Source organism: Thamnophis elegans, chromosome 6, assembly GCF_009769535.1.
Source record: "Thamnophis elegans isolate rThaEle1 chromosome 6, rThaEle1.pri, whole genome shotgun sequence".
In the NCBI taxonomy this organism is placed as follows: domain Eukaryota; kingdom Metazoa; phylum Chordata; class Lepidosauria; order Squamata; family Colubridae; genus Thamnophis; species Thamnophis elegans.
Window position 1 is genome coordinate 55653958 of NC_045546.1, and position 24597 is coordinate 55678554.

Consider the following 24597-nt stretch of genomic DNA (forward strand, 5'->3'; position numbering starts at 1 on the left):
GTCTCCTGGTTTTTGGTCTGTTGCCTTAACTACTACACCAAACTGGCTCTCATATTGATTATACTACCTTTCAAACAATATCCTCTTCTAGGTCAAGGAAATTGGCTGCTACTAGCACATTTGCAAAATTCTTTTTGAGAGAGAAATAAATAAATAAATAACTTTAAGTTGAAATAAAACCAATCCAGTTTTACAGTTCATCATTCCCCTCCCTTTAGCTTGCTAAAGTTTCACCATTAGGTCTATGAAATTGCTAGCATGCAACATTTACCCAGATAAAGCTGTTAAGAGTGCACTTAATTTAGCTCTATTAGATTTTTTTTTCTTACTTTTGCACATTGGGGTCTGGTAAGTTCTCCCGATGAATAACCATATGAGCATGGTAAGTTGCCTTCAAAGCAAAACGCCTGTTGCAGATGCTACAACCATAACCCTTCTCTTTGTGAACTTCCATGATATGTTTCAAGTACTCTTTACCTCGGCCAAACGTTAACTGAAAAACGAAACAGCAGTGAATGCACAACACTGAAGAATATATGTAGCATTACTAGCTACTAGCCATTATTATGATAAAAAACACTCTCATGTCTAACTTGTTTAGTTTGGTTTTTGTGTTGTTGCATAAATTCTTTGACAAAAATATGTATTAAAAATATAGCAGAAAATATAATGGAAGTAGAATATATATGTAAGTAGTCTTCACTTAATCACCATTCATTTGATGGTCATTCAAATTTATGGTGGCCCTGAACAAATGGTAGTGATGACCAGTCCTCAAAGTTATAGCTGTTGCAATGACAATACAATCATGCGATATTTTGTCTAACAACCACTTTGCTGAGTGACAAAAATGCTGGTCCCAATTAGGAACATTAAATGAAGACTATATTTAAGAATGGATTGATGTTTATTTGGGAACACCCTTTTTAAAACAATGTATCCTTAGTAATATAGTTGATATTTAGTTAAAACTATTTACAATCTATATTTGAGAAACAATTTAGAGTTCTGTTGGAGAATTTATGAACTATGGGTGTCTACTGGCCAAATCTATTGTCCTGCCACCACATACAAAGATTCCAATGATATTTTAATTCAATGATGACAATACATGCATAAAGATTTCTTGTTTACATCTTTTTATTTCAATAGAGGCAAAATGTATCCTTTTTGCATGGAAAGACCTATTGTTACTGAAAAGCAAGAGTTTGCATGTGCAAGAAATCTATGCGTTCAATAAAACATACCGTAGAGACCTCTGGATCAGGAAATATGTTGGAATATTGTTTCATTATCTTCAACATTTTTCATGCCACTTTTAACCAATCCCACCCCAAAATGTTGAAAGGAGTAAAACTACCTGGCACCTTTTGCAGCTATACTTGTGGGGCTCAGAATCCACACTTCCATCTGAGTTGTCATCATTTTCTTCTGAAGAGATTCCAATTTTGCCAATAAATTCTTCTCTCTGGTGGTCATCCATTATTGCTATGTCCTGTGTAGAGGATGGTTCAAATGAAATGTCTTATTCAACCCAAATAGAAGCTGATGCTACTGTAATCACTCTGTAATGTTACATAAAACCTCTGAAAAACAGGTTACGTGCTTTGTTGCCTCCTATATTTTTCTCCTATTGCTAAGCCTCTCTTTGATGTTAAATGTCTAGTTATCCTAGAGAAAGCAGATTATCTGGGCCCTTTTCAGTTCTGGTATAGTCCTGGTTTTGGGATAGATATAGCATTGGTCATTCTCCTGGATGACCTGACTCAGGACCTGGATAAGATAATCCTTGGATCTCTTGTTGACTTTTAGCGTGATTGACCATGGTATCTTTTTGAACCACCTGCAAGGATTGGGAGTTGAAGCTATTTTCTTTAGTGGAAGATTCTGGGCCAATATGTGTTGGTGGGAGAGTAAGGATTGGCCTAGTAGTTCCTCACTTGTGGGATGCCGCAGGATCAGTCTTATCTCCCCTGATTTTCAACATAAATTGGATAGGTAAATAAATAAACAAAAATCTGTATCAAGCTGCTGGGCATGTCATGCAATCTTTTGGAGTGTGGTATCATCAATATGTTGATGATACTTAGCAGTGCATCCTCACCCTGGCCCATGGGGGAGATCATGTTCTCTCTTTCCTGGTGCTTGGAGGCTGTCGGGGTCTGGATAGGAGAGAACAGACTGAAGTTGAACCCTGGCAAGTTAGAATTTCTGCTGATACATCAGCATCCTAGTCTCCAGCTGGACTATAGTAATGTGCTCTATTTGGGTTGCAAGTGGTTCAAAATGCAATAGTCCACATGCTTTCATATTAAGAGCACAGAAGACCAGTTTTGCAGATTCTACATTGGTTGCCAACCGAAGGTGTTTGACCTATAAAGTCCTTCCTAGTTGGGCATCTTCAGGATGGCCTTCTCCAACCCACTTCAGACCAACCAATTATATCTAGCAGGGAGAAACTACTGCAAGTCTCACACTTTCAGTAGGATTGGAGACTAAAGCAAAGAGAGAGTTTTTCTGTTGCAGTGTGATTACTGTATAACAGTTTTCCTGTGGAGATCAGGTTGCCTTCCTGTTTGTTGTTTTTTATAAGCTTCTAAAAACAACTTTTGGGGGGAACCTTCTCCCAATTTGCAATTTCATCTTCAGTTAATGGTCATTCAAGCATTCTCACTTTCAATATTTCCTCATTATTTCTGAGAAACTTCTTCCTACTCTGCTGAGCTTCAGCCTGGCATAAAACTATCACACACAGCTAAATATTGTACCTTAAAATGAACATGAATATGATCTCTCAGAACATCAACTCTGAAAAATTTACGGCCACAAATCTCACATGTATATTTCTTATCTCCATGGGTCAAAAGATGCTTATTCATATTACTCCTGCACGAAAAAATCTGGAGACAAAAAATGTTGACAAAAATTATTCACATTTTCTCAATTCATTTCAATGATTTTATTTATAAATTATTACTAAAAATTCAGCAGACTTGATTTAATAAAATCCATCTCTTTATCTTAAATACAATACAATATAAATACAAATAACTCAAAACATACAGAAGTGGGTTTTAGCAAAACAATTCACTGTGATGTGACATTGGTACTACAAGCACTTCACCTACTAGCAATGAGGCTACTACACTTCAGGATCACCTGTAGTTTCTGAATAGTCTTTATAGGTGACCCCAAAGAAATAATAGAACGTAGATTCCTTGGGTTGCTCTGCTGTGAGGTACCATAAAGCTTGTTCCTTTTCCTGCTACTATTTAATATTACATGCAGCAACTGACAACCAAGAGCAATGAATGAACAGATGATACTCTGCTGTTCATCACCATCCTGGGCTAAGACAGGTAGCTAATCCTTGATGCACAGAAGCTGTTGGGATCTGATGGAGAAACAGGCCTAAGATTAATCTCAGGAAGATGAGAGTGGCTTTGGAAAAAATGCTGGAGATAGTCTAAATCTATACCTTAGATCTGGAAGAGGTAGAACTCCGTCAGATGGAGATAGTTTGCAATCTGGGTATTCTTGGACTCATGGCTCAGACTAGAATAATAGGTGAAGTCTAAGGCCAAGAGGCTTTTGCACAACTACATCTGGTGTACCAGTTGTGACCAATCCTAGAAGAAAAGGTTTTGCTTATGGTAAGTGGTCACCTCATGTTTTTTCCCTCTGCAACTTGCTTTATTAGTTAAAAGTTGTTTCAGCATGTGGCAGCCCAGGAAGTAAAGGGTGAACTGGAGTTTGCCTATGTGACACCTCAACTATAGGAACTGCATGGTTGCCAATTAACTTCTGTGTACAATTCAAGAGGAATTGTACACAGGTTACGTTTTAACCTTTAAAAGTCTATACAGCTCAGTGCCTGGGTGAATCACAAGCTACTTCTCTGAACAGAATCTGCCTGTCCAATAAGATGAAGCAGAGAACACACTTTATAGTATTGACTGGAGGTCAGGGATCGACCCCGAGGTGTGTCACTTGTGGGGTGCCCCAGGGGTCGGTTCTCTTACCCCTCCTGTTCAACATATATATGAAACCACTGGGTGAGATCATCTGTGGTTTGGGGGTACAGTATCATCAATATGCTGATGATACCCAACTTTTCATCTCTACCCCGAACCACCCAAACAATGCCTTCGACATGATTTCCCGATGCCTGGAGGCTGTGCGGATCTGGATGGGGAGGAACAGGCTCAAGCTCAATCCCTCCAAGACTGAGTGGCTGTGGTTTCCGTCATCCTGATTTGTGCATCTTGTTCGATCTTTGATGATAGGGGGAGAAATTCTAGCCCCCTCAGAGAGGGCCCGCAATCTGGGCGTCCTTCTGGATAAGCGGCTTAGTTTAGAAGAACACCTGATGGCCATGATCAGGGGGGACTTTTACCAGGTTCGCCTGGTACGTCAGTTGCGCCCCTTCCTGGATCGGGATGCTCTGTGCACAGTCACTCATGCCCTCGTCCTTTCTCACCTGGACTACTGTAACGCTCTCTACATGGGGCTGCCCTTTAAGAGCACCCGGAGGCTTCAACTGGTCCAGAACGTGGCTGCGTGGGTTATCATGGGGGCACCTAGGTGCTCCCATGTTACACCCCTTTTAGGCGGCCTGCACTGGTTGCCGGTTGTCTTCCGGGTGCGATTCAAGGTACTAATTATGACCTTTAAAGCGCTCCATGGCTTAGGCCCAGGATACCTGCGAGACCACCTACTGCCACCGGACCATCCAGTACGATCCCACAGAGTTGACTTCCTCAGGGTGCTGTCGGCCAGACAGTGTTGGCTAGCGACCCCCAGGGGGAGAGCCTTCTCTGTGGGAGCGCCTTCCCTCTGGAATGAGCTGCCCCTGGAGCTTCGTATAATCCCCGACCTCTGGTCCTTTCGACGCGCCCTAAAAAGTTGGCTTTTCCAGCAAGCCAATAACAATGTTATTGTTAATCTTAATTGGGTTTGTTTTGGATATTCTATTTAATTTTTTTTTAACTTTTGTAATATGTGTTTTTTTAATGTTGTACGCCACCCTGAGTCCTTGGAAGAAGGGCGGCATATAAATCCAATAAACCAAACCTAAACCAAACTTTAAAGGTTTTCTTTGTAATGGCGCCATTTCTTTGGAATCATTTTTAAATTTCTGAAGAACTCTGAAAGCTCTTATCTTCAATAGGACATTTGGAGAAGAGAGAAGAGTGTCGATATCTTCCCCAAAATCTGTTCTATTTCACTATAACTCTCAAAAGGTAAAAAAAAATCTGAGGGAGCCTACTCAGTATAAAATTGGCAATCAACCATTCCAGATATCCCAGAATAGCTTTTCCCAGCCTATTGCCCCTGAAATGTTTTATACTTCATCTCTAACTACTGCACAAACATTTTTACAATGGATGATGAGAGATATTCTCCAAAACACCTGGACAACAATTTGAGGGAGCTGGCCAATATAATTTGGTCTAGTTTTTTAAAATACCAGACTAGAAACTCTTGAGGCCATGAGTTCCAGTTCCACATTAGGCATGAAAACTGGCCGAGTGACTCTCTCATATCAACTCACCTCACAGGGCTGCTGTTGTGGGAAAAATAGGAGGAAGGAGTTATTTATAAAAATAATAAAGGCAGGACAATAAACAAACAATAAGTTGCCTGAAGTATGCACTAAATCCATGGCTTCATTGGTTATGCTGTTTAGTAGGATTTTTGTCCAGTTGTCATATGGCTTTTAATGATCATAAATACTGAATCAGTGCAGCAAAACTGTTGTACTCCCTTGCATGAACATACCTCTAAAATCTACACACACGCACGTACACACACACACACACACACACACACACACACACCCCAATGGGAAATCCTACCTTTCCACATACTGGGCATCTGGAAGGCTCTTTCTTGTAGCGAACCATATTTTCTGCATTGTGCTCGAATTCTTCTCTTTTAACACGTCTCACTCCTTAAGGTAACAATTCCCACCAAGAGAAGAACACAGAACCATGATTTCTACTTTTCTCTTTAACAGCCTATATGTTACTAAAATGATCCAAACAATAAAAGGCGTAACAATAATAATGCAATCTACATAATTAATTTAGCTGTGCTGTTTGTCTGTGCACAGATTGGATTGAGAGATAAAGTGTTACCCAAGACTATGTGTTCGAATGATATGGTTTAACTTTCATCAGTCGCACATAATTCTGACTCATTCATTGCAGTGCATTGGTTTAATTCCTATAGAATTTCCTACCTCAATAGAAGCTATTAGCTTCCTGATTTGAACACAACTTCCAGCAGCTTTATTTAGTATTTTAGTATTTAGTATTTTATTGTCACTTATAGGCCGCCCTTTTCCCTGAGGGGACTCAGGGCGGCTTACAACTCATGGGAAGGGGGTGCAAGACAAAATGTAAAATAATATGTGAGTACAAATAAAAATAGCAATAAAACACAACATTCATTCAACATTCGGGTGGGGTGTATGAAGATCTTATCCCCAGGCCTGGCGGGATAGCCAGATCTTAAGGGCTGTGCGGAAGCTCTGGACTGTGGTGAGGGTGCGAATCTCTACGGGGAGATCGTTCCAAAGGGTCGGAGCTGCTACTGAGAAGGCTCTCCTCCGCGTAGTCGCCAGTCGGCACTGACTGGCGGATGGAACTCGGAGGAGGCCCACTCTGTGCGATCTGATGGGACGAAGGGAGGTAATCGGCAGAAGGCGGTCTCTCAAGTACTCAGATCCACTACCATGAAGGGCTTTATGGGTGGTAAGTAGCACCTTGAAGCGCACCCGGAGATCAACAGGTAGCCAGCGCAGCTCGCGGAGGATGGGTGTTATGTGGGCATACCGAGGTGCGCCCACTATCACTCGCGCGGCCGCATTCTGGACTAGCTGAAGTCGCCGGATGCTCTTCAAGGGCAGCCCCATGTAGAGCACATTGCAGTATTCCAGCCTAGAGATCACAAGGGCTCGAGTGACTGTTGTGAGAGCCTCCCGGTTCAGGTAGGGTCGCAACTGGCATACCAGGCGAACCTGGGCAAATGCCCCCCTGGTCACAGCCGACAGATGGTGGTCAAAAGTCAGCTGTGGGTCCAGGAGGACTCCCAAGTTGCGAACCCTATCTGAGGGGTGTAGAATTTGACCCCCCAGCCTGAGCGATGGAACACTGGCCAAATTATTGGGAGGGAAACACAACAGCCATTCGGTCTTGTCCGGGTTGAGTACCAGTTTGTTAGCTCTCATCCAGTTCTTAACAGCCTCAAGACCCTGGTTCATCACGTCCACCGCTTCATTGAGTTGGCACGGGGCGGACAGATACAACTGCGTATCGTCCGCGTATTGATGGTATTTTATCCCATGCCTCCGAATGATCTCGCCCAGCGGTTTCATGTATATGTTAAATAGTAGGGGGGATAAGACCGAACCCTGCGGCACCCCACAAGTTAAGGGCCTCAGGGACAATCTCTGCCCCCCAACCAACACCGACTGCGACCTGTCCGAGAGGTAGGAGGAGAACCACCGCAGAACAGTGCCTCCCACTCCCACCTCCCGCAGTCGTCGCAGAAGGATACCATGGTCGATGGTATCGAAAGCCGCCGAGAGGTCAAGGAGAACCAGGATGGACGCATGGCCTCCATCCCTGGCTCTCCAGAGATCATCGGTCAATGCGACCAAAGCAGTTTCTGTGCTGTAACCAGGTCTGAAGCCGGACTGGAAGGGGTCAAGATAACTTGCTTCCTCCAAGGTCCGTTGGAGCTGGAAGGCCACCACCTTCTCAACAACCTTCCCAAGAAAGGGGAGGTTGGAGACTGGACGGTAGTTGTTAAGAACGGCTGGATCCAAAGATGGTTTCTTCAGGAGGGGTCTCACCACCGCCGCTTTAAGTGCGGTGGGGAAGTGCCCCTCCCGAAGGGAGGCGGTTACAACCGCCTGGATCCAGCCTCGTGTCACCTCACTGCTGTTGGCAACCAGCCAGGAGGGACACGGGTCCAGTATACAGGTGGAGGTACTCACAGCTCGTATGGCCTTGTCCACATCCCCAGAGGCAACATCCTGAAACTCAACCCAGAGATGGTCTGCCAAGCTCTCCCCCTGTGTCTCAGCTGTATCTGCAGAGATGGAGTCCAAGTCCGACTGAAACCGAGCAATTTTGTCCGCCAAGAATTGGACATATTCCTCAGCCTTACCCTGTAGGGGTTCGCCCGCGTCCCTCCTATTTAGGAGGGAGCGGGTTATCCTAAACAGGGCGGCTGGGCGTGACTCGGCGGACGCAACCAAGGTGGCAATATGTGATCTTTTAGCTGTCCTTAATGCCCTGATATATTCCTTGGTGCATGTTGTCAGGAGTGCTCGGTTCGATTCGGACTTATCGGACCTCCATAGGTGCTCTAGGTGTCTCCTCCGGCGCTTCTTCTCCCGGAGCTCCTCGGTGAACCAAGGAGGTCTCCGGGATCCGCTGACCCGGAGGGGCCGTAGTGGCGCAATTCGGTCAAGGGACTCCGATGCCGCCGAGTGCCAGGCAGCAACCAGAGTCTCCGCCGAACTGTGGGTGAGAGTATCAGGAATAACCCCAAGCTCTGTCTGGAACCTTAAGGGGTCCATGAGACGCCTGGGGCGGAACCACCTGGTCGGTTCCTCCTCCCTACAGTGGGGGTTTGGCCTCCGGAAGTCTAGCCTCAGTAGGCAGTGGTCTGACCACGACAGGGGTATGATCTCACTACCCCTCAGACCAAGATCACAAGTCCACTGCTCCGAGAGGAATACGAGGTCGAGCGTGTGACCCGCTGAGTGGGTTGGGCCCCGAATTACCTGGGTCAAGCCCATGGCTGTCATGGAAGCCATGAACTCCCGCGCTCCATCAGAGTGTTCACCGAGCGATGGCAAATTGAAGTCCCCCAGAACCATGAGCCTGGGGAACTCAATTGCCAGCTCGGCTACTGACTCGAGGAGCGAGGGGAGGGCTGCTGCAACGCTGTTGGGAGGCAGGTACGTTAGCAGCAGACCCACTTGACCCTTATCCAAAGAAGCCAGTGGTAAGAGATGAAACAAACTGCAGTTCTTCATTTGCTGGAGGAGACTCAATTGCCCCCCACCCCAACCTCTCTGCAATATAGATTGTCATTACTCTACATATTAGAACAACGAATTCCTTATACAATTACTCATGTACTGACAATCACTCTTGGCTAAAACAAGGATTACACCTTTATTACAGAGGCTAAAATAGTAATAAATCATTCTGAAAATTTATTATCAGATTTTCTGTTTTTCCCATTTGGTTATAACTTTCAGAATAAGTAGAAAATAATAATCTAAGCTTTTTCCCAGGACAACAAATTATAAAGAATGTTGTAAACAAGAGTTATGTTTGTATCAAATCCTTTTAAAGTGCAACTTCAATTGGTTTATTTCAAACCCTGATTTCAACAGATAAGTAGCTCCCTTCTGACTTAATTTCACAGTCACTTGTTATACAGCAATACGAAAAATGATGCAGGGATTTTTTTCAGGCTCTTACAGTGGCTCAAACATGGAGAATACAATGTGGTTCCCCAAGACACACCTAGAATGGCTATTGAAATAATATGTAGCAGAAGCAAAATGGTGCTTTGTAATAAGCATTTTGTTCCTTTCTGTTAGCATTCAATAAATTATTGTACTATAGCTTTAATGATGACAAAAGAAAAAAGTTGTTTTCAGACATCTAAGATGTCTTTTAGTTGCCTACAGACTAATGATTTCAAATTATGAAATTATCATAGCACAATTTTTTGTGAAGCTGATTAACTGGATTACAATCTAGTCCGTAAAATCCTTGTTTCACTAAGATGGCTAGTTCCCTGGAAAGAGTTTCCAAACAGATGAATCCTTGTGCTAAACCAAGACACTTTTAAGCTAATGTGTCTTTCACTCCCTAAGGATTTGTAAGAAAAAAAAAATTATATATGTCTGCAGGGATGAAAACGTGTGGTTTTATCATGCAAATGTTGGGACACACATGCTATCATCAGCTGCCATAATACAAATGTGCAATCATAACATCTGTGTGAGAATATGCACATTTTATTTCAGCATCACTATGTTTATTAAATAAACAATGGGAAGACATTACAGGTTACAGACAAAAGTAAGTTTGAATGCTTCCAGCATAACAAAAATAAAAAGTAATTTCCCAAAAACTTTCTAAGTTCAATTACAGGTAATAAATTATAATATCAAAAGAGATTTTGTAAACCATCTTTAAGCTCAAACAACAAATCAGTAACTTAGACAATAGCTTTAGAAAATAATCTAATGTAATCTGTAATCTGTAATGTAAACTGTAATCTTTTACAGTAGATCATTACTACACCAAGAACTACCAACCTTTTGAGTAATTGTCAATCCAATTGACAATTTGAGTACTGAAAGTCCCAACCACAGACTCAAGCACAAGATCCAAGAAGACATTATAATCACAAATGTACTTACCTTCCAGGTGCCGCCTCTGATGATCCAACATCACATCCTTTCGGTAGAATAGCTTATTGCAAATCTCACAGGCAAATTTCTTGTCCCCATGTTTCTTTTTATGTTTTGAAAGATTACTGTTTGTAGAAAAGAATCTGAAACACATCTCACACTGAAATGTCTTATCATCTGAAAGAAATGGAGGTTACAATTCTAAATGTGATCTGTATGATTTTAAAAATCACATAGGTACCTGTTCTGACCCTCCTTCTCCGTCCAGGAATGAAAGCCAAAAGCCACGTAACTAAAAAGGTTTCTTTTAATCAGTCCAAGCTCTTGTTGGCTGCAAGCCCAAATAAACAAAGATAATAGCTCCGGCAGAAAGTCCTAATACACAAACGCAGCACTGCAAAGAGGCTTCTTCCAGCAAACCTACTTATCCAAGTTGGCTTCTCTCGGTTTGTCAACACGAACAAGAACAATCACTAGAACAGGAACGGAACGGAACGAAACGTTGACTTTTGCAACCAGGGCTGGCACCAGCAGTCTCTTTTATACTTAGGAGAGGATCCCAATGAGCAACAGCTGCTCGCAATCATCTCCTGTAAGTACTCAGTTGTTCCTTCCATCGAGTAACCCTTCTACAGGGTGCATCCTGCAACAACTCCCAAATGTTTCCCTGAACACTCCCTCTGAGCTAATGCTCTGCCGCCACCTGGTGGCCAACGGCTCTTGCCGGGCCACAACAGGTACCATATTTTTTGGAGTATAAGACGCACCAAGGTTTTGAAGAGGCAACTAAAAAAAAAGTTTTTGCACTCTGCAAACCTCCCCCAAACGGCCTGTTTTTCATAAAAAATGGGCCTGTTCCTCCCCCAAAAGGCATTAATAGCCTTTAGGGGGCTTGCAGAGTGCTCCTGGGGGGACAAAAAAGAGCAAAAATTGGCCAGTTTTTCATGAAAATGGGCCCATTTTTCATTTAAAAAAGGGCACGGATAGGAAGCTTATAGATGGACCGTTTTTCACTCATTTCTGCCCTCCCCAGGCCCCAGGAGCTCCCTAAAAGTTTCCTACATTCCTTCCAGCTATGCAGGGCCATATTGGTGAAGAGGGTGCAGTTTCGGGAGGCAGAAAATGCTGTATTCAGATTTTCAGCCTCTTTTTTGAAGGAAAAAGGTGCATCTTAATACTCCGAAAAACGGGCTGATTTTTGCTTCCTTGGGGGGGGGCACCACCCCCAAGCAGCACTCTGCAAGCCTCGTATAGGCTATTCATGTCTTTTTTTGGGGGGGGAATGGGCCAGTTTTCACAAAAAATGGGTTGTTTTGGGGAGGTTTGCAGAGTGCAAAAACGTTTTTTTAAAAATTTTCCTCTTCAAAACCTTGTTGCATCTTATACTCTGTTGTGTCTTATGCTCCGAAAAATATGGTATGAGTCAGTTGCCAAGCATCTGAATTTTGATTATGTGGCCATGGGGATTCTGCAATGGTCATAAATGTGAAAAATGGCCATAAGTCACTTTTCAGTGCTGTTGTACTATTGTAAGTCGAGGACTACCTGTACACATCTACAGGAGCAATTTCTAAAACAGAAGAAACAGCTTTCTCTGTCTTATGCTATAAAACCACCAGATTCAAAGTAATTAATCATATTGTAAAAATTTTAAAATTAAAGAAAACAACAACACAACATTAAACTCAGCCAGTAAAAAAAAGACAGAATGAAGATACAACCAATAAAACATCATCTGAAATCTCATTCGGATGAAATTATCTGTAGATTATTCACATTTTAGCTGGCTATGTAAATTAAGACACACAAGTAGCCGTTGGTTAACCAACACTTGTTGTGATGTCTTCCTTGGATGACTCCACAGATTCCTCTTCAGAGGTCAGCTCAAGGGAGGCTGAACCCATTCCTGGTACATTAGGAACTGAGATGAATAATGCCTTTGAACGGCTGATCGAAAGAGAATTGGAGGAGGCTTCAGATGGGGAAAGCTTGCTGTGGCAGATAGTCAAGCGAAGAGGAGGAGAACTGCCTTCTGTACTCGAGCCAAAAACTTGCAGGGCAGAGAGAAGGCAGGAGCAACAGAGGTCACCCAAACTACTCGAGAGGAGAAGGCTCCACCTCTCTTGATGGGCTATATCAGAAAGCTGGCTATCACAGCATACACAGGGAGGCATTGCTGGGAACGTGTTGGTTTTCTAGCTATCTGATTGTCATGATTCCTGATTCACCCTGGATTGACACAGTGTTTGGAATTGTGCCTTGGAGTCTCTGAACTTTTCTTGCCAAATGAGCTCTCATATTTAAGTTTTGCCTGGTGGGTTTGTTTGGTAGGGTTATTTGTTGGAGCAACTTTCAAGTGCTTTATGGACTATTGGGCCATTGCTTTATGGACTAATCTTGGCCTGCTTGTAGCTGGACTTAATTGGAACAGTTCTGAGTCTTAGTGAAGGGAATTGCTGGGGAACAGTTAGTTGTGTGTGTGAGTGAATGGGGCAGCAGACTTGTTCAGCAACCACTGAAATTTTTGCAGCATTGAATGAGTGGTGGTTATGATTGGGCCTCAAAGTTCTGGCTGTCCTGGTACAGCCGCAGTCACATGATCATAATCTGGGTGCTTGGCAGCCAGCTTGCACTTACCACAGTTCTACCTTCCCTGCTGGCTTCCTACAAGCAAAGTCAATGGGGAAGCCAGAAAGGAAAGTTGCAAGTGGCATTGGTAAGTCTCCCTCTCCCCATAAGGAGGTGCTCACTTAATGATCCATGATCCTCGCTCATGAATAGTAACAGGGATTGCAAGGATTACCATCATTAAGCAATGCAATCATGTGACACTGTGCTTTATTACTACATTGCTTAGCGACAATTGCCATTGTAATTCAAGGACTATCTGTACCTACTTTTCAATTTTGTTTGTCTTTTCTTATCAGAGAATTAAAACCCAATACCATTTCATATAAATCGGAGTTACCTGATCGTTATCATACCTGTCCTGCAGTTGTGGAATTCTAATGCGCTTTCTATCCGAAAAGCTTTCTCACACGTAGCGCATCTGTATCTATATTCACTGTTAACCTAGAGAGGACACAAGAAATATGTCATACTTTATTCTTTTAAAATACAGGTAGTCCTCGACCTATGACCACAATTGACCCCAAAATTTCTGTTGTTAAGTGATAAATTTGTTAAATGAGTTTTGCCTCATTTTATGACCTTTCTTGCCACCGTTGCTAAGTAAATCACTGCAGCTGATAAGTTAGTAACCTGTTTGTTAAGTGAATCTGGCTTCCCCATTGAATTTGCTTGTCAGGTTGCAAAAGACGATCATATAGCAATGGTCATAAATATGAACCAGTTGCCGAGCATCTGAATTTTGATCACATGATCATGGGGATGCTGCAATGGGCGAAGTGTGAAAAATGGTCAAAAGTCACTTTTTTCAATGCTGTTGTAACTCAGAATGGTCACTAAATGAACTGTTGTTAGTCAAGGACTACTTGTACTGGTTTTTCATTTGTTTCCATAATAGGACTTTGCCTACAAATAATATCAAGGAAAATCAGACACATTCAAATCAGAAGGAAACCTTGCACAAAGATTTTTGGGGCTCTTTTGTAACAGTAAAGGTCCCAGATTTATATGGAGGCAAAATAACTAGGCATATGGTCTATGGTCCCTGGGAGGATATCACAGTTGGACGATAAAATGGAACTCCCTGTCAAAAAAGAGTGAGAGTGAAAAGCAGAGAGGAAAGGCCATCTATATAAGCCTCCCACATGCAGTAATGGGACTGCCTAGATAGGTTACTTCTCTAATGCTAGGACTTAAGAATAGAGAGAAAAAAGAAAGGATCCAGTCAGTCACTCATGCCCTGGTCATCTCCTGATTGGACAATTACAATGTGCTCTATATAAAATTATCCTTGAAACGTATCTGGAAGCTTCAGCACGTGCAGAGTGCAGCGACACAAGTCATATTGAGTGTCCAAAGAAGGGCACATATAACACCCTTGGCTCTGCAAACTGCACTGGGTGCTGATTTGCTTATGGGTCCAATTCAAAGTGTTGGTCATTAGTTATAAAGCCATACATGGCATGGGCCAGGTTACCTAAGAACCAGTTTTGCCCCATCCGATCACCCTGACCCACTTGTTCAGGCAGGGAAGGTCATGCTACAGACCTTGTCAGTCAGAGAATTTTGACTGGTGGGGTCAAGGAAGAGGCCCTTTTCTGCAGCTGTCCCTGCATTGTGGAACATCTTATCCTCAGAGGTAAGGAAAGCCACCAATCTTCTGGCCTTCCGCAAAAGGGTCAAAACCTGCCTGACACCGCTCCCTGTATTAACAATTGTTAATCCACCATCTTAGAATTTTTCACCTTCTGAAATTTTTATGCTTTATACTTTTTAAAAAAAATAATCCTAAATTATTCTGATTTCAAAGATTGATTTTGATTATATTGTACACTGCCCAGAGCCCTTCTCTGAGGGAGATGGGTGATTAAGAATATGAAAAATAATAAATAAATAAATACATTTTATTTCCCTTTCATTAACAGCAACAAGAAACATTCTTGTAAAATATTTGAAAAAAAAAGGAAAAAGAATAGTTTTAAAAGAACTGCAATTTTTCTGCCTTGTCAGCATGGAAAGGGGTTATTTTTTGCAACTATCTTCTTTCTTGACTTTGTATGAAATTGACCAGTGTCTATGCATAATCCATTTCTGTTCCATAAATGAAGAAGTACCATACTAACCTCATTCCTACTGTGTTTGTATGAAACATGTTGCTTCAAACTCTCTTTTCGACTAAAAAGCTTCCCACATTCCTCACATTTGAATAGTTTGTCACCTAAAGGACCAATTAAAAACACTCATGATTTTTAGAAAGCTGCAAAATTTAGGAAAATGTAATAATACTTAAACCAAAAATTATGAAATGGTTAGGCTAGGTAAAGCAAATCAACTTGATCTCAGGAGGCTTCCAAAAATTAGCAGTCTCTATTTAGCCTGAGATTAGAGAACCTTTAATTATGAATAGATTGTGCTTTTGTAAATTGTTTTAAAAATTCAATTGTCTGTGGTATATTCCTAGTTACTTAAAGGAGCAGAAATTGAGGATTGCTGAAATTAGAAAATCCATACAGGCCCTGAAAATTCCTTTGCCCAATTTCTCTGAAACAAACAAGTGCTCCCCCTGGTAGTTGACAAATTATTTTATCATCCCTTTATTCTCAGCAATGAATACATGCAGTTGATCAATTTAATTACTGCTTCAGCTTCCAAATGTTCTCTGCTTTTTGTATGCTGGATTAAAGATTTTTTATCCACCAATAATTTGCTTTGTAAAAGAAGAATCCAGCTAAATTGAAATTTACCGTGAGAGCGGATGTGTCGGCTAAGATTGCTACTATTTTGGAACATTTTACTGCAGATACTACACTGATAGACCCTTTTGTGTTCCCCAAGCTGCTTGATCAGCTTGCGTCGAATTCCGTGTCGGCTGGAAAGGATTAAACTTCTCTTAAGGGATACAGAGCTCTGATGGTGAGGAAACCTAACAGATTAAAAAGAAAGCAGAAATGAGCACACACAAAAAATCAGCATATATTGGCACTCACTGCTGACTAGAACTAGATTTTCACTCCCAATATATCTGCAGGATGCCATACTGAGAAAAGCTGTTTAGGTCTCCCTGTAGATTATCACAAATGTAAATTGATATTTATATACCTAAATAAGCAGATTGCCAATTTACAGGTAATCCTCGATTTACAACAGTTCATTTAGTGACCAAGTAACAATAATGAAAAAAGTGACTTATGACTATTTTTCACACTTACAACAACTGTTTTAGTATCCCCATGGTCACGTGATTGAAATTTAGCCGCTTGGCAACTGACTCATATTTTGGACTGTTGCAGTATTCTGGGGTCATGTTATCATCTTTTGCAATCATCTAGCAAGTGGGGATTCAGTGGGGATTCACTTAACAAACATGTTCCTAACTTAAGAACTGCAGTGATTCCCATTCCCTTTTCTATGGCAAGAAAAGTTATAAAATGGGACAAAACTCACTTAACAAATGTCTTACTTAGCAACATAAAGTTTGGGCTAAATTGTGGTCATAAGTGAAGGACTACTGATATTCACTGTCAGTATAAGTATGCCAACTTATTAACTGTCATTATAGGTAACAAGATATTTATTCACTTCTATGTCCCACTATATTTAGTATGGTAAGATATCTTTTTTCCAATAAGCTTTTTCTGCATGTCCTCCACTTCAGGATCATCATAAGCGATCGATATCTAGCAGAGTTACCATAAGAAAGCAGGACTTAGAGCAGGATTTTTTCCTGTGCAGGGAAAGCTTACTTTGTTAATGAACTCATGTTGTTTGCAGGACTGGGTAGCTTTGTTAACATCAGCTCCATAATTTGATCTTCTGCTGCTGAAGGAATCGCTGTGTCATCAGGTGGGACCTCAGTGATAATTTCAGCCACATGGTCCACTGAGTTCACTGCTACCAAGAAAAAAATCAATGAATTATGAAAAAATAAGCATATTATTTAAAAAAAAACCTGATTGAATTTGTTCATCTATACCGAAGTTAACTCAAAACTGATTCACATATATGTTTACTCAGAAAATAAGTATAAGCATGATTATAAGCTTCATACTATTTTGTCTATTGCACATAGTAGAATTTAGCTAGTTTAAATTCATGTTGTAAGTGATACACAGATTCGGCCATTATTCAAATAGAAATGTAGGGATTGCTTTAATGATGTGTAATCTGGCTGTACATTATAATAGTCCTTTAATTACTGACATTACATTACTATAACATGAGTAGTGACAATAAGGTACAGCACAAAGCCATTTTTAGGATATTTATTTTTGTTAGTTAAGTTATCCATTCAGGTAATTTTATATTACACAGTAAAAAAGGTGAACAAATTGTCAAACATTCTGTGAGAGGATTAAAATAATGAAAATTAATAATAGCTGTACCAGAACTTTTGTCACCAGTCGTGCTATAGTGAATTCCTGCGAGCTGGAATTCAGTATGCTGGGAATACCACAGGTTTTGGAAACAATTTAGCTTTAAAGAAATGTAATTTAAGATTACCCCTTGATACCACTTTAAAAGAATTTCAGAATCCCCAAAGAAGCTTTGAAGTCAGGAAAAAAAACCAAATTATGGAACTTGCATATAATATCTGTTTCATATGTTGAAGTGGAAAAAAAAGACAGGATACATAATTATAGATTGCCAATGCCATGCTTGTTTTGGTAAAAGAAATTGCTTTGACCAAGAGTCCAGAAAGCTAAAATCAGATAGGTGGAGCAATTATCAGAGCTACATTAAGCCAGCTGCATTTATCCACAAGTTTTGCTATCCAGAGAGTCCATGACTTACAACCATTAGTCCATGACTTACAACCATTGCTCCATGTTACAATGACACCGAATGACTGTTACCAACTGCCCCATGGTCATGTGGAAGCCAGCAGGGAAGATCACAAGCTGCTGGGATGACTCTCCCTCTTCTACACGCCCTCCCTCAGCTCTTTTGCGCTTGACCCAGCCACTCATTCACCCCAGTGCATCTATTTGACTCTCTCCTGCATCTCCATGCCTCATCTCCTGCCACTGCCTTTCTCACAAGTTCCCTAATGCAATTACATCATAAGGTGGAAGATGAAGCTCTCCATGCCCCACTCCTTTACTAATCACTTGCCATTCTAGAATAATTATTTATTACTGTATCAAACATAAAACATAAAGTATGGAGATTACTTTTAACGATTTCCTAGTCTCACCAGTAGAATCTTTATCATCCACAATCACAAGAGGTATTTCTACTTTTGCTCCTTTGGCTTTCCTGCCCCGTCGAGTTTTTTTCTTCATATCCACTTGGGAATTGGCACTTTCACAGATAGTGATGGGTTGATCGGTATGGGTAACTTCCAGAGCCTTCTCTAGATGAACATCCTTTTGATTGCTCTGTGGAACTGTTTTAGCTTGCTCCAAATGACCCTGCCCATGTTCTACAAGGAAAAAGCGATAAGAACCTGCATCACAGGGGAAAGTGGCCAGTTGAACTTTAGAAACAACTAAAAATCTATATTTTAATATCCCACTCTGAAGTAAACAGTATTGTACTTTCACCCTTTGCCCAAAGCTGAGACAATATCAATACCACCCAAGATATAAAAGACCTTGAATGTTACCACCTCCAACCATAACATACAAAACACATTATAAACTTACTCACTATCATATAAATCATCAAATTCTCACTGTTAGAGGATTTTTTAAAGGCATGATAACCATTGTATGATCTTTTTTTAAATCATATACACCAGCTCTTTGAAATTTAATGAAATTGTCAATAACTGCCTTCAAAATAATCTCTGCTGAAATCTTATAGAAAAATGACTGAGAGAAAATACAGAACTAAAAAAAATCACCACAAAGCAATTTATGTTTGATAACTCTTACTACATTTGCAATTTTACTTTGTGGGATAATACACAAATATTCCAGATTTATATTGTACACATACACTAGAGATGAAAATGTGCCAATACCTGAAGCATCAGTTCTGGCAGATTGATTATTCTTGGCTAATTTTTTGAGTTTCTCAAAAGAAAAGGCAGCAGGATACATGCTTTTATTTCGTTGTTGGTCACATTCCACCACAGCTAAGCACATATTAAAGAGACCATGTTTTTATTAGCTTGTTTTCCCACTTAGCAAATTTCTATAACAATGCTAAGTGAGCATAGAGATTGAGGAACAGTTCTTCACTAATGTCCAAAGCCATCTTCATTCTGGTAATTTGTCATTTATTACTTCAACAAATGCTTGCAATTTAAATTATTAGAATAAAATAAAATTCAAGAAATTTAAGGGCAAGGTATACATTTTTTTCTGTTTAATTTAGCAATATTTTTAAAGGTGTACATAGAAAGAGAAAGGAAAAAGAGAATTAGTTATAATCATTTATTTCAAAGGGTTGTGGGATATTTAAATTTTCGGTTGTAAATCAATAACTACATCATACATACAGAAAAATTAGACAAGCCAGGAATATAGAAATGTTATTCTAACATAGTCCTAGTTCACTGTTCATATACAGAGCTAACTACTGTTTTTTGGGTATTAGATGGAGAAGATCAACCCTCATCTAACACACCCATTTTGACTTAAGTGTAAACCAATTAGGTAAAGTTTGTTCAATAAACAAAGTTTTAAAGAATTCTGAATAGCATTATGTACAAACATAGCACAGAAACTCAGGTCTGGAGGATATCACACATGCATGATATGTATTTTCTCTTTCTTAACAGAACATAGTATGATAAACAAGATTTAAACAGCAACATTTCTTCCTCCATTCTCTATGCATTTCTGTTGAAACACAATTCTTTGAAGCTTTGTGTTTTAAAGCAACCAGCTGAAAAGTATGTTAGACTGCATCATGTCCACCCTGGTTTCCTCCTCTGTGGAATAAGGGAAGATGTTAGGGAAAAGGAATATGGATCCTGGATTTTTTTCACCCCTTTTAGAGCTCAGATAAGTGATGGAGGCTAAAGAAGCTCCAACTCTTGGAGATTTTTATAATCTATAAAATCTGAAGCTATGACTCTGATCCATAACCTATCAGTCCAAAACAACTCCAACATCAACATCAACTTCAAACTGATTGGAAGTTAGAATCCTAATGATTGATTAGGTGCTATCAAGTCATTTTCAATTCCTAGTAACTACATAGGTAAACTTAACATAGTTCACATAGATAGAGTACTAAACAATACCAATTAGTCTTGGAAGGAAAATATGTACGTAAAGTAGCAGCAGAATCTGAGATAGTTAATGAAATCAAGTTTGTTTAGCCCAACTAATACTCAGGATCTGGAGCATGAAATATTTAGTGGATAATGCTTTTAGCTCCATGCTCCTTGGATGTGGTTGCTGACGTACACATTGACTATGGATAATTCTCAACAATTAACATCTCTGAGACACTGATTTATTAAGTCTTGATCTCAAATCTTCTGATTATTCTTTTTTGTGTGTGTGTCCTATGTCTCTGTCAAACAAAATAAAACAGGCTACATATAATAGGCTGGGCCCAAACATATTTTGAAAGAAGAGAAACACATTTTTGCCTGCACAAGGGAAAATTAGTATCAAATTGTTTTCATTCTCCTAACTATTGAAATCCTTGTGCCTATCATATTCCATGCCACAAGCACTCTTGAACTTCATCAAAGGCTTGGAGATGGGAAGCAAAGTTCTATTTGTGTTATCTTTGGATCCAATTTAGTAGCCTCCACCTTCAAATAACATGTGAATTGGAAAAAATAATGTATCAATTTTGATGTGGAGAAGAAACCTGCATGAATATTCCCACCCCAGGAAAATATCCACAAGAACCGAGTCAGAGAAAATGCTGTATGGTAGTAAAGAACCTACCCACAAACAACCAAACATACCATTGACAATGCATTGCTTTAGAACTGGCTTTTCCATTTTTTTGGCGTAGAAAGCTGCATACCATACTCTTAACTCAGTTCCCGGTGGGATGTCCCGAGAGGTAGTGAAGTAAATGTCATTATCATGTTGAAAAGCAGTCAGGTTTTGATGCTCATATAGACTGGCAGGTCTCACCATCATCATCCAGTTACAGTTGTCTTCATTAGATGTATCAAAATAGACTGGAGACCCCTCCTTCTGAAAAACCTATACAAAGCCCATATAGAATGTCAATACAAATGTGCTCCTAACAATCATTTTGATAAAGTAACAAACTATACAATGACTCACTTATTTTATTAGAGCTATTTTCTCCAGAAGAAAGATCAAGGTACCTCCAGCATTTTTCATCTGGCCATTTCAAATATATCACACTATTTTATAGTTGTATGCCATGGCACTTCTTAAAAATGAAAAATGTGTCCAAGGTCCCCCTCAAATTGGGGGACCCCTAGAATCAAGCATGACCTGATTCCAATGGGTTCCCTATGACCAGATAGCACTGTAATGGCATAGAAAAAACAGAAACTAGATTTCATGCTCCAGTGATGAGGAAAACAATAACCTGAATTGCTTGGAGTCTTCCTATCTTAAAAGCACCTTGGCTTTCTTTCCAATTCTTGGTCTGAATAATCTGAATTTGTTTGTTAGCTATTTATACATTATTGTCATTCATTTACTAATTTATTTCACATGGTTTTAATATGTCTTGCTTACTCTAGCAGAAACTTTCACATATCTAACAGTAGGTATTAATTGTCCCCAATACAAATAGAAGGTCTGCTTTGTTATATCTGATTGAAAAATCTATCTAGCTCACTATTTCCTTAGGAAACTCAAAGGCAAGATATGAGGATGCCTGTTACAATGATCAAAGCATTGATTCATTGCAGGAAGGAAAGCTTTTAAATTCACTACTTCCCTCTAGATTATGAGAATCAAATTTGCCCAAGGCCATAAATAACTTTGTCTTGATTCTTCACATTATCTGAAAGTTATATATAAACAAATGATCAGCTAGTAGTATTAGACTGTAATTCTCAATGAACATAGCAATGCTCATTTAGAAATTATATATCTACAATACTGAAGGCATCAGATCAGGAAAAGATAGACATATTTTCAAAGTCCTTATAATTGATTGACCTGAATTTGGAATCACTGTACCTTCAGTGGAAATGTTAATTCCTTTTCTAGTTTGGCAACTCTCTTGGATTCAAAGGGACCAAATTGGGTACGCTTCACAAGTTGAGTTATTGCAAAAACACCTTCAGTCCCATCTTCATGTTGTCTGATCTCCAAGTTGGAAGGAAGAGATGATCTAAAAATTGAATATTGTGATGCTAAAACGTATCTGGCAATAGTTATGGAAGAAAGAATTCAACTCTTATAGAATAAACCCAGCATCTTAACATGGATAAGGACAGATTCTATGCAAAAATGTCACATAGCAAAACAGTAACTAATACAAAAGAAAAACCAGGTTATACTCTTTGACCTTACTGTATGGTAATGAACAGAAGTTCCATGTGTCTCCTGCTATCTGATCATTTGTCATTTGAAATGAACTGGGACTGAAATTGAGAAAAAAATATTTTCTATCCAAAGCCAAAACTGCTCTACCATGTTATTGGAAACAATTATGGGAAAGGCTTGAAAAACTTTCCTGGGAACTATTTATTTTCACACCTTTTTCTATATTATTCTTTCTCTAGAGATCAATCAGTTTTGACTCAAGTTGCACATTTATAACGCATTGCTGTGACAAAGATAAAAACAGAAAGCCTCTTGACACACTAGAAATTATATCTGGTAGTAAGAACTCAAATACTCACAAACTAGATGATTTATTAAAACAAATATCCACTGTAAGTTACCATTTATTTGAAAATTTAACATTGCTATGTCTGACAAGAGAAAACTAATCTTAATGATGTGAGTTTTAGCTTTTCTTTACCCAAACAGGTAAAGACAGATTTCAGTTCTTGAAACATAGTGGTCTTTCAAAATGGGATTTACAAATGTGTATAGGTAGTCATCGTTTAGTGACTACAACTATGCTTAGAATCTTATTTCACCTTTTCTTTGCTTTACAGACCTGCAAATATAAGACTTGGTTGCAGTGTTAGTTTTTCATCACTATCATAACTGCAAACAATCACTGTCAAGGTAGCTGCTATATAAGGACTACCTCTCCTCCTTATATAAACATGGCTTCTTTTGCTCCCATTTTATGCTATTAATAAAGTGTAATTTTCATGAATCTCTCACACTGCTTTTTCTGCTAAATCCTAGAAAGTTGCCACCTCTCTGAGGTTTCCCTATCTTGATAACCTTCTGAAATGAGAAAGTACAACTTCAAGAATACTACATGCTGCATTCTGTAGCCCATAATACATTTGGAGGCCATCAGATTGGGATGCTTCTCTAATCCTATGAAAAGGTAATTGGTCATGAATTCCCACTTAGCTGAAATTGAGTAGTTCATACACCATTACTTGCTTCGTGATATTCAGAAACTCCAGAGGCTGAAGACACAGATGATGATCATGATGACTATCTATTAGTTTCCATTTTACCTTTTTTTCAGGAACTCTAGGCTGAAAAGAAGGTGGCTGGCCCAAAGCCACTCAGTGAATTTTGATGACCGAAGGAAGGCTTATACATGTGTTTCTCCAGTCCTTTTCCAACTCTTTAATCACCACACATGCTAGCTCATTTCAGTTGACATTTAGAATTTGATATAATCAACATAAGACCTAGAACATTCTCCATTTAAAATGCAACACCTAAAGCAAAATTCAAATTCAAGTTTGAAATGTTGCCAATTAGGTTGGGTTTACTTCAAAAATGCAATATTGTAAAAGTTACCTTGCTCTACTTAACACAAAGGAGTCTTTGACTGTCACCACAGGACCCAGCTCTGGACATTCTGAATCATGATACTGATTGCAATCTTCACACCCTGGAAGAGACAAGAAAAGTACCCTTTGCTCATATATTGTTAAGTAACTATACGTAATATTTCAAGTCTTTATATCAAATAATTGTGGCATTTAATAGCTCAAAATAGCCCATTTAATAACAAAAATGTAGTAAGAACTTATTTCAACTGATTTCAATTATGCACTTGGTGAAATTATACTGAATTTATAAACCATTTCTATATCATATATAAAAACACATTTTCAATAAATGTGTAACAAATGAACCTTATTAAGAATACTCTAAAGCATGGGAGAGAAACATGTTACATTAAAATGGGAAAATAATTTTAGAATTTTAGATCAATGGGGTTCCATTAAAATTTAGGTGTGTGAATCTGGGCTGGCAAAAATCCTAGTCAGGAATCCTTGGGAATCTTGTTAAAAAGAATGGATGCTGGGGTATGAAAATCATAAAGACAAGGATGAATTCCATAGGACAACTCTACCACACCAAAATTTGGAAATAATACCATGCATTATTTCAAATGTTACAAACTTGCAACACAAATACATTACTTTATATTTATAACCTATGACATTTTTCATTATCACTATTGAAACAAAGGACAGCTAAGTGTCTAGGCAAAACAAAACTACCACTGCAACCTAGCAA

General features: G+C 39.5%; 1 protein-coding gene across 6 annotated transcripts in view; it reads right to left on the bottom strand.

The window, feature by feature from the left end:
* The window catches only part of PRDM15 (PR/SET domain 15), a 58539-nt gene that overhangs the window by 22181 nt on the left and 11761 nt on the right, over positions 1–24597 (bottom strand). For 4 of the 6 annotated variants that reach the window (XM_032219550.1, XM_032219549.1, XM_032219552.1 and 1 more), the window contains exons 3-15: positions 23869–23962; positions 22165–22318; positions 20958–21204; positions 18276–18503; positions 16825–16972; positions 15826–16004; positions 15205–15299; positions 13438–13525; positions 10463–10630; positions 5859–5953; positions 2769–2900; positions 1361–1495; positions 330–493 (exon numbers count right to left, since the gene is read on the bottom strand). In XM_032219550.1, coding sequence (XP_032075441.1) covers positions 330–493; positions 1361–1495; positions 2769–2900; positions 5859–5953; positions 10463–10630; positions 13438–13525; positions 15205–15299; positions 15826–16004; positions 16825–16972; positions 18276–18503; positions 20958–21204; positions 22165–22318; positions 23869–23962 — 1927 coding nt within the window. Of the gene's footprint in view, positions 1–329; positions 494–1360; positions 1496–2768; positions 2901–5858; positions 5954–10462; positions 10631–13437; positions 13526–15204; positions 15300–15825; positions 16005–16824; positions 16973–18275; positions 18504–19046; positions 19397–20957; positions 21205–22164; positions 22319–23868; positions 23963–24597 lie in introns of those variants that run through there. The other 2 variants (XM_032219551.1, XM_032219555.1) reach the window with 2 other exon arrangements.